At 36.9% G+C, this 10303-nt stretch overlaps 2 protein-coding genes and 2 long non-coding RNA genes across 10 annotated transcripts in view; 2 read left to right on the forward strand and 2 right to left on the reverse strand.

Annotated features, from left to right (window-relative positions):
• Positions 1–123: 123 nt before the first annotated feature.
• Positions 124–5629, reverse strand: LOC126916836 (slowpoke-binding protein). 7 transcript variants are annotated; one of them, XM_050723055.1, is made up of 9 exons: positions 4005–5619; positions 2174–2343; positions 1742–2007; positions 1316–1610; positions 1136–1227; positions 669–794; positions 526–599; positions 387–434; positions 124–299 (listed from the first exon to the last, which is right to left on the reverse strand). In XM_050723055.1, coding segments are annotated over exons 1-9 (1401 nt in total). In that variant the 5' UTR covers positions 4334–5619; the 3' UTR covers positions 124–298. The 7 variants fall into 7 exon arrangements, with proteins under 7 accessions (XP_050579012.1, XP_050579009.1, XP_050579015.1 ...); XM_050723052.1 differs by lacking the exons at positions 387–434; positions 4005–5619 and adding exons at positions 2779–2946; positions 3103–3344; XM_050723058.1 differs by lacking the exon at positions 669–794 and having other exon boundaries at positions 4005–5628.
• On the forward strand, positions 3533–3922 carry LOC126916860 (uncharacterized). Its single transcript, XR_007710750.1, has 2 exons — positions 3533–3631; positions 3858–3922. It is a non-coding gene; the product is annotated as an uncharacterized LOC126916860 (long non-coding RNA).
• A 572-nt stretch (positions 5630–6201) lies between the features above and the next one.
• LOC126916846 (non-structural maintenance of chromosomes element 3 homolog) lies at positions 6202–7671 on the reverse strand. Its single transcript, XM_050723073.1, has 6 exons — positions 7507–7671; positions 7115–7440; positions 6883–7051; positions 6710–6804; positions 6486–6617; positions 6202–6395 (listed from the first exon to the last, which is right to left on the reverse strand). Exons 1-6 carry the CDS (start codon positions 7508–7510, stop codon positions 6318–6320), a joined length of 804 nt encoding a protein of 267 aa, XP_050579030.1. The 5' UTR covers positions 7511–7671; the 3' UTR covers positions 6202–6317.
• A 182-nt stretch (positions 7672–7853) lies between these two features.
• The window catches only part of LOC126916854 (uncharacterized), a 31409-nt gene continuing 28959 nt past the window's right edge, over positions 7854–10303 (forward strand). Inside the window, exon 1 of the long non-coding RNA XR_007710744.1 lies at positions 7854–8319. This is a non-coding gene — a long non-coding RNA (uncharacterized LOC126916854). The remainder of the gene's footprint in view (positions 8320–10303) is intronic.

A 10303-nucleotide genomic window follows, 5' to 3' on the forward strand; every position in this document is an offset into this window, starting at 1 on the left:
TCCATATTATTTTTCCTTTTTTTTTATCTCTAATTCTTTTCTTGTTTCTTTTCTTTTTCATATTAAATTTGTAATTGAATAACTATACTAGAAATAGAGATTGGAATAATTTTTGGCACTCGGTAGAGAAACGTACGAATATATTAAAGGTAAAATCGCGATGAAACAAATTTTGTTCCCACAATTATACAGCCGTGTTTGAAAGCTCGTTATAAATCTCATCGAGTAAAGAATTCTTGCAAACGCTATGTGATCTATGCAGAGACGTATCTTCATCGACGATATCCAACTGTGTGGTTCTGCAATATGAAAAAGATAAAAGTTACATTCTATTATGAAGATTTTTAAAGAATTAGATGGATTAATCGGATCCTTCGTGTCATTACCAAAATTTGCGTGTCAAATACACGTCGCTTATAGAGCGCGACCTTTGCCTGTTCATGCATGCAAAACGAATCTTTAGCAAAATATAGAAATAGGTACGAACAAATTATTCTAGCGTTATATTTTATACGATCACATTACCTTTTATTGGCGTTTTGTCGTTTAATACCGTCGAGTAAATTTACTACGGGCGGTGTTAATGTTGGACGAAATATCTGTAAGGATAAGTGATAATGTATGTAATTTGATAGAGTATACATATGCCACTAAAAATATATTTGTACCGTAACAGGAGCACTTCGCATTTCACGAAGATCAATATTTCTGAATAAATCATGTACAAGAAGCTCCTCAATAATCTTCTGACGATTAGATGATTCACCAAATATGAACTGGAGTAACTCGACGACCTGTACACAAACATTTCGATCGACTAATGACCTTTTATTTTTATGAAATTTCTCGGAAACGTGGAGGAACAAGGGTTAGATAATTTAAAATGCTTGATAAATCATAATGCATAGAAATTGTTAGATCGCTTGTGTACGTACACATAGGTCATTGACAATGAGATAAAATATCGACCGTATTTATCATTATTAACGTTATTAACATAGCTGTTAGTATTTTTAACGAGCCGATGAAAATAAATGGAGCAATAATGTGCGATATAATTAGTAACAAAGCGTGCTGGCAAATGAAATAAAAAAAGAGCGGAAGCAAATAACGAACAGAAAGAAAGAATTTGTACTTGTGGATATATTTCAACGTCCGACAGATGCGTGGAATTTGGTTTAAACGATGGTAATTCGTACCCAGCGCACATCTCAAACAACATATGACCTGAAAGATGATAAATGTGATTGATCGTTGGAAAGTAGAATGATAAAAGTAGAATTTCGATTCAAAGAATAGCTGAAATTAATCTTACCGAAACATATCATGTCAATCGAAATATTTTGCGAAACACGAGAAGCGATTAATGGATGTATTCGGCTGGTGAAACCGAGGAGCGTGTTTTCTAGGCCGGCGAGACGTGCGACACCATTTTGAACGAGCACATTTCCCGAATGTAAATGGATTACCGTTGGAAATCCTCTTTCTTTCAAAAAAGTCAACGCCTCTAGCACTTGACGTCCCATTTGTTGAACCTGAGGTAAAGGAAGTCCTTTACCGCGAGAACCGTACTTCTGATTCCAGTCTTCGTTCCAACCCGTTCTTTCGATCTAATGAAAAGAATAAAATAACATCTGAACGTTTCATTTAATTCAAGCTTCGAAAATTAAACTCTCTATCGTTTATCTTATTCATTATCAGCAAATTAGTATGACTATCTATATACGATCATGATACTTACCCCGTATATCAAATCTTTCAGGCTGCCTTGACTGATCGGTTGAACTACGATCACGTAGTTTTGACTTTCCAATTCAAGGAAATCGATATCGAATATAGGGCATATATACGGATGTTGCAAGGCTAAGAACAAGTCGTTCAAAACGTTCTTTGTCAGTGGAGTTATGCTCAGTGAGCAGTTTCTATTTAACGAAGCTAACGTAATCAGTCGATCGGTTTTTAAAGAAGTATCTCTTACTATGAACCAATGTTTGTCCATTCTAGAGCCTGGTACAAATGAAAAGAAGATTAAAAATGATAATAGCATGGTCTGCGTGTAAGTCTACACGCTAACGTTGTTTAGCACTTACATACTTATTAGATATAAATAAAAACCAGCTGTATGACAGGCTAACTAAGGCACAGAGACTAAGGAGAATCGCCAAGAATTTACCGAGATTATTCAGCTGCTTCACGAGACTGTAACGCGGTGTTCTACGGATATAGGCCTGACAAATTGATAAGGCACGGTCCCTCGATCTTTTTTCCATTTCCATGTACTCGCCAACATTTTCGCAAACGGATGGTCCATGATCCAACGCCGTGTAGTTATGCCTTCCATTCCTATTTTCAAGCATACAACAAATTAAATTAATTTCCATCCGGTGCTTGCGATTTTAACGGAGACGAAGAGAAAATCGCCCCAAATCGAATAAATGATAAAGAATTTCTATTCAAATCCCATCAGCACATATCTACAGTGGTATTCGTAAAAATATTCGTATATTTATCATAGAAAACTTTTATGTGTTTGTGTTATATAAAACACTTTGAAATTTTATTCGAACTATAATGAGACACGATTGCTATCTTTGTATTGGCAAAATTTGAACCTAATTTGAATAATTGACTGTCCAAATACTTTAGGACGATTGTTCTCGTTAAAATTTTAACGCTGTATAATTATTTCAAGTTATCAAAATCAAAGGAATCAGAATCAGCTGTGTATGCTTCGATTTAAAAAAAAAGGAAAACTAAAAAAGAAACAGAATGCATTACCAATCAGTGATATCATCTTCCAATTTAGCCGAAAAATTATAATTTCGCTTATGAATAACTTCTTGTTCCAATGAACGATTCCTTGTGCGATACCAATAACAGATTAGATGTACACACCAACCACTACAAACTGGATCGGTCGCGTTATTAGCGAGCAGCCATCTCTCTCTACGAATACAAGGGTTTCATCTAATAAGATGACTATTGTAGTAATATCGATGTTTCACGAACAAACTCGTTTCTTTCATTCTCTATATCTCCGATTCATCTTACGAATTTTGCAAAAGTTAAGATGGATGAGAAAGAGAAAGACTCGCGCATTACCTGCGTTGTTGTGCGACTGGTATTCGTTTACTTCGAGATCGCACATTTTGTGTGCAGTCGTGATGACGATCAATTATATCGCAATCACTCGTTTCTGTTGTCATCGGAGGAAAATTTAATAAAAAGTCATAATTTTAATATAATTACTTTCAAGCAAAACCATATTTCAATATGGTTATATATATTTAGCGTTTATACGTACTATGTACGTATCATTTCGATCGGAAATGATCCAGAAATTCAGTTACTTATAACCTAGAAGAAAGATTGGTGATCGATTCGCTTTGTAAATAAATAGCAACACAATTTTATTTGTGCTACTGGTCGCTTTAATGGTGTGTATCGTGAAATCGAGGGTCAAGTATACTCGAGGACGATCGATAGGTAACTGCTTGACAAACAATATTTCAGGAGTATTAACGTTTCGCGAATGACATGTAGACTAATCGAACGATACAATGAAGCTCGAACAATAATTACAGTCGAAACAGGAAAAGTTCTACATATGTATTTACGTCAGACGTTTATCGTATCAATACTAACAAATTTCGATTTTAATGACGATGAATGTTCAAGTAGTGATATGCCTCACGTAGTGTTTTACTGTCGTTAGCTGGAATTAGAATAACTCGGCTAGTATCGATCGTGCGAAACATTCCTCTCTGTCATGCTAGTATATACATATATATACATTAAATGGCAATGCTGCTGATAACTGTACGGACGTGGCACGTTAATATTAATAATAATATTAGAAATGGTCATGAACGAGATCATGAAACAAACTTGAGAATAAGAACAAGGGACGAAGAAATAGAAACAGGAGAAGAAGGGAAGGAAGCAAGAAAAAAGAACGAATAGAAAGAAAACAGAAGAAAAAGAAGGAAAGAAGTAGAACGTACCTGACATCGGAATCCTTGCAACCTCGAGCAGCGGATACGCGACTAAATAGTATTTTAGCTAGATTGTCGATTTTGTTGGTCAATTGGTAACTCTTTTCTTCGTCGCTATCTTCATCTTCGATGCTCGCGCTTCTTCCACGACGTAGAGTGCCTCGAGCGGAAACTATAGTCTCGGAATCAAATTCGATGGCGCTCTGAGTCCTTCGATTAACGGCACGACGCTTTCGACGCGTTCTCGGACGTTCCTGCCAGAATCTATCGTGTCCGGTCACCTCCGACTCTTTGTGATCTTCGTCCTTTTTGTTCAAATTTTGATATAGATTGAACATTTTGCCCAGTTTTTCGTCTTATACGACGTTCTCCAAGTGTTCAACTACACGCGTACTTTTACGTTCACTATTCTAACGCTAAATAACAATTTTTTTACAGTTTCTTTCTCCTCACGGTTATCGATAATGGATGTTAGACATACACCATTTTGATGTCCACACTTTTTCCATTTATTAAAAGTTATTATAAATATTTCTACCGCGAACACAACGTGGTGTACGAAGTATAATACCGATCATCCACGATAGATATTATATATCGCCTTGAGGTCATACAGCTTGCGAAGTTGTCTTTATTTTTTGGTTCGCTTTTGGATTCTAATACATATAATGGTTGGGCGTAAGATCGAAACGAATAAATTTTTCGGTTTACTGTTTGATCGGTTATCGCGCGGGAAAAAATTCAAACGTCATGACCAAAAGGAGTACTGTTCTGGTATGATACTCAGTTGTTTTCGGCTATTTAAAACTATCGAACGGTCATTGTTGCATTTTTTCCACATCTTATTAATCACTTACGCGAAAAGTATTTTGTCAAACGACGTCGCGATTATCATATGGTCGTTTTGCAATTTCATTGATTTCATTTTCATTCGCTTGTATTCAGTCACGATTTATTCACTTAGTTATTTACCATTTCGTTATTGTAATTTAGTTCGTTGCTTCTCTATCACGTTGAAGAATGAATTTTAATCGTGTACTAATTTGCAATATCGCGTTGTATGTATGTCGACTTATATACACAAGTGCGCGCGAGCGCATGCACGTACGTACATATATACATATATATTCGAAGTGTCCAATGATCCCGCAGCGTAATTGATTTGAATAAAAAATTAAGAATAATGTTGTACAATGTGACGCGTTGCCGGATGAAAATAGGAAGTAGACTAGATAGACGGTAATACGCGCGGTATTGCGGTGCTGCAAACTGTAGAGCACCGCACTACCACCTAGCGAGGAGGACGGCCGAATACTGAATATTCGGTAAAGCCTCGTGCTAGTTTAGATCCCCCAGTCTGACACAGATTCGCTGGCCCAGCTGATTTTTACCTCGATTACTGGTAACTGCGCGTTTCCATCCCTGTTCCCTGGTGGAAATGCTGTGTTCGAAAGCATGCCGTTTTAACGACGATCCTTGTTTTTAATATTTATTGTCTACCATGGGATATTTTTCATCTTTACTGTTCATTATGAAACTTTATATCGTTTTATAATATTTGGAAGATTTCAGCCGGTGGCAGCGCTATATTTACATCCTTGAAATATATCTCTCGAGATATGTCGAAACAAAGTACAGTCAAAGATTTTGTTCAGACATTAAATTATAGTCGTTGAATGAAATAAACGAGAACTCGAATACTCTACCGTTATGCTTTTCCTTTTTGCATTTTTCGTATCACTGAAACGCTTTGTGATGTAGATTATGGTGTATTTTCAGTTTAGCTTGCGAGATGCAGACATTTTTTCTCTGTAAAAGACACGCTAAAAATGTATAAGAAAAATTCATTTCGTTTATTATTTATTCTTTTTATAGTTTTTCCGCTTGTAAGTGTTCTTCGTTGTACAACGTAGTAACGGAATTAAAAACGGAAATATGAATCCGATTAGATTTAGTTAAAACTAGGGCAACTCTGAGTATTTTAGATTTCTTCCGATTATCCTACTAAACTCGAAGACTGCACATACACACATGCGCGCGTTTTAATCTCGCATCGCAGTTTTACGGCTGCACTCAGGGACGTTTGTAAACATTTTAAGCGTCGATTATTCCTTTAGTTGTTCGACGAATTGGATCGTAATGCTTGTCTTAAGCTTAAAATTATTTTGGGATCTATGCTATGAAAAATCTTTTGTTACAAACAAAATTCATTTGTAGGTAATCTCTATATTTGAAAAAAAGTACATTTTATAAATAGATTATTGTTTAAAATATGGCAATCTGTTCCTCTTTATCACATTTGCAATGATACGTCCGTAAAATTTATCTATCTAATCTTTCTTGAGCAGTTAAAGCTTGAAATTGCAATTGCCAGCTTTTTATTGGACGTCCATTGTATACCTGTGATAGACACATAACTTTTATCATTGAAAAGACTATGTATGAATTGTAAGACTATGTATGTAAATTGAATTTAAAACATGTTTTCACCTCAGACATGAATTCCAAAGCAGCACGTTGAGAAAATTCATGCTCTGCACGAGGACCCCATTTAAACTCTATCTTAGTTAAATTTATTGTCTCCATAGTTATTTTATCAAGGTATTTTTGAGCAACAAAAACCTGTCAAGAAATTAATTTCATCTCAACTCCTATTTCACACTAGATTTGTAATTTTTCTAATTTGCCTCTATTTTTCAGACTATATATTTTACCTCGTTTATCAAGTACTTGACATTACCAAAGTAAACATGTTGATTGTTATCTGTATAAGGAATATCTAAATTTGCAAGAAAATTCGACAAAGACTCTGAAATAATTTGAAGAACATAAATAGAAATTAAGATTATTCTCAAACAACATTATATATTTCACATGGCATTACTACCTTCGCTACAGGAGTTTTGAAGCATGAAGATGTGAGTCAGCACTATGAATAACAATACTTGTTGGCTACCTTCGGTTCCAAGAGGACAAATATGTGGTAATTCATTCTTTATTTTATTTACTAGCATATATTTGTTACCTTCGAGTTCTACCAGTTCATAACCAAACACCTATAAACACATGGATATACTTAAAACTTTGATTACAACAGGAAGTCATAGTTTTACTTGTACCTTTGATAACAGATTTTTTGCTTTGTTCATTACTGAAAGAAAACGTCTTCCTCGATTTCCAAAAACATTTTTTATTATACGAGTTTTATTGACAATTTGTTTTCCTCCGTCCAATATAAGAAGATATTGTATTACGCTATTAACAAGTTGATCGTCATCTTCGGAAATCACGCGATTAGGAGAGGTATTTGATAGAGGTATGTTTGCACTTGTACTTGCAGTAGGCTGAGAGAGGAAAATGCTAGTAGTATCGTCCGTACATTGTTTTTTGAGAGGCGGTTGCGATAAAATTTTTTGTGACCTAACCCTTCTGCTATTTTGTGAACCTAACAGATCATGTTATCATTTGAACGTGTACACAATCGCTAACAATAATAATGTGTATCGCTTACTCATTTTATAGAATACGATGAACAAAATATCTCATAGAGGTATTCCGTCGTAGAGAAAATTTGCAATATTTCTTGACACAGTTCGGTTTGGCATTTGAGGGATGCACTTGAAAGATGTATCACAGATATGTAGTAATATCAACATCGTTTACAATTTACAATGCCAATCGTTGACACGAAGACGTCGAAGAGGGAGCTAGTTTCGACAAATTTCATATAATCGGCATACGTATATCGATAAATCAGTTGCAAGTTTCTTCCGTCACCACCAGATATCGCTAGTATATAATATAAAATTGTATTTTGGTAAAATATAGCGTCGTTTTCACGCACTCAATGTTGTGCGTTACGTTCGTGTACGAATGCACACTTTACATCACTAATTGCAATTACAACATAGTAGCGGTACTTTCCATTTTGAATTTAAAAAATTCGCTCGATTATTCGTTTGCATTTGTTTGATAAACATTGTGTTGGTTGAAGAACACACGTGACTCAATCGATTGAATCGTTTGATCTTCGATCGAATATGAATGAACAGCTTCGCTGAAGAATAACGATATCGATAACGATTATGGGAATCGATGTTTATGGTGATTTGGTAAGTAAATGTATAGATGGAAAGCATGGAAAGATCGATGGGAATAAAAGATATGCCGTCGTGTGTCAAGTGGTGTTCGTGTGGGAAAAAGAGTGTTCGGTGGTTGTGTTCATCATGTTTTTGCCGAAGACGCGAAACAACTGGTTGACTGGTCGCGTCTTAAACACCCTGCATAGTCGCATCGTCTGCGCACAGATCAGAGCGAAAGAGTGGTATGTATGTATTTATGTATGTGTATGCGTATATAGTAGAAACTGGCTTGGCTGCGAGAGCTTGGCGCCACATTGTCGCATCCTATATACAAAATCACTCTCGCACCGACTATACGAGAAGCATATACATATACATATACGTGAACAGACACGCATGCACTGGATGCTCGCGGCCAATAGACAGAGCCAGATAGCAAACAAGTTGTGACCCGCTCTCGCTTCTAATCGGTTCTAACTTCTAACCTGTTTCTGTAATCGATTATTACTTTTCGATCGACAGTTTGAACTTTACACTTGTCTTCTTCGTCTATGGTTTTTCCTACTCCTCCCGTTTGATTTTTTGCCTGTTCCTTCTGTTACACTATTTTTCCGAGTAATACATTCGGGGTACTAGTTTAGTAAAGGAGAATGTGGGAGGAACAAGATTAGATGATTGCCACCGATTGGAAGGTTTAAATGCGCAACACGACGATATATCGTCAAGCGGAAAGACGAATTACTTGGAATCGTGATGAACATTCGCATCTAACGGGGTGGTAGTCATACATTTTAGCGATCTCGTGCAATTTCTGGGACTGCTGACGTAGTTGATGTTGCGTTAATTAAACAGAGCAGATATCGATATCCTGTCACGCGCTATTTACGCCATTTGTTTGTTGCGCGTTTATGCTTACGTTCGTTCCAATGTATGCGTGTATATACAAACGTAACCTATACCTATACGTAACCTAACGTAACCTACGTTAGTAAATACAGGTGATTTCTATGAACGCAGAAACTTTGACAAGATTACGAAGAGTGCTGTCGCGATGTTGCGAATTGCAAAACTAGTAATATATGTATGTGTGTATGTGTAGTTGGAACAGATGTTTCGGATAATTCTCGATGATTGAAGCTATCAGAATTCTCACTGACAATCATCTTAAGAAAAAATCTGGGAACGTAATTAAGAAATGCGAAGAAAAATAGGAAGTAAGAATAAGGTGATTAGCGAATATGCGCGCGCGTCATCTCCGAAGAAGTCGGCTGAGTCGTTGAGAGAAGCGGAACGGTGGTCCGTGGTAGTAGTGTACACGCGTACACATTCGCGTAGGTCGTCCGACGACGCGACGGTGGTCAGCTGGCGCCAACGCTCTGGCAACCTCCCACCAGACAGTATTTCGCCTCGTTAATCTTGCTTTACGTATATGCTCGCCGCTCTCTTTCTTCCCTTTTCTTCCTCTTTCTCTACCTAAATTCCGCGACTCCTTTCGTTTTTCGATCTTATGCCCATGAGCTATGACGTGTCTCGCTACCACGATTGACCGAACCATTCACGGATTCATGATTCATGATTCACGACTAACAACTAAATACGCGTTTACATCGCAATTATTCAAATCGAGATATTAAACGAATCGGTAAAATCGACGTTTTGATATCAACGTATGACTCGCCGTTATTCGACAGGAAAGATAGATAATAAGAATATAAGAGCAATCGAAAGAAGCAATTCCGTCCTGTCACCGATTTCATCGTTCGCGTATTCTTCTTTTTTCTTTTTACACATCGCACGTGTAACAAGAACAACGCGAGTGATTATTATTCGCCCCGTGTAACCTCCAAAAATTAAGCGAATTAAATTCGTGAAATGATAAAATGCAGCTGCCTCTGTTTCTTAGCAGGTGCGCGTGTACGATTCCTTCGTGTATCGGAAGTATATGTTGCATACACGATGAACGATGTCGGACGTTGGCACAGTGTGCATGTACTTACATCATGGTCCGTTTTTTTAGCCTTGGACTTATAAACGCGCGCGATAAGTGCTAACGTTTCTCGCGTTTCGTTTGGGTTTCTGCTTCGGTATCCAATATCGTCGTCCGTCGATTAGACTACAACTATGTGCGGGATTCCGTGATCTATAAGCGTGCACTTTTGTCAATGCGTGGCATCGATAACGTACACGATTTCTTAGAAGCAGATCGATCGATGGATTTGTTTGCGG

The sequence above is a fragment of the Bombus affinis genome, chromosome 5 (assembly GCF_024516045.1).
Source record: "Bombus affinis isolate iyBomAffi1 chromosome 5, iyBomAffi1.2, whole genome shotgun sequence".
In the NCBI taxonomy this organism is placed as follows: Eukaryota; Metazoa; Arthropoda; class Insecta; order Hymenoptera; family Apidae; genus Bombus; species Bombus affinis.

What these genes read in the sequence shown, in the direction of transcription:
- LOC126916836 (XM_050723051.1), bottom strand. Translation starts at nt 4,333, where the DNA reads ATGTTCAATCTATATCAAAATTTGAACAAAAAGGACGAAGATCACAAA. An exon ending in TGAAAGATTTGATATACGGG is followed by an intron (nt 1,611 to 1,741) that starts GTAAGTATCATG and finishes TCTTTTCATTAG; the next exon opens with ATCGAAAGAACGGGTTGGAA. An exon ending in TGCGAAGTGCTCCTGTTACG is followed by an intron (nt 600 to 668) that starts GTACAAATATAT and finishes TTATCCTTACAG; the next exon opens with ATATTTCGTCCAACATTAAC.
- LOC126916846 (XM_050723073.1), bottom strand. An exon ending in TCAAGTACTTGATAAACGAG is followed by an intron (nt 6,618 to 6,709) that starts GTAAAATATATA and finishes ATTTCTTGACAG; the next exon opens with GTTTTTGTTGCTCAAAAATA. An exon ending in CTTTGGAATTCATGTCTGAG is followed by an intron (nt 6,396 to 6,485) that starts GTGAAAACATGT and finishes TGTCTATCACAG; the next exon opens with GTATACAATGGACGTCCAAT.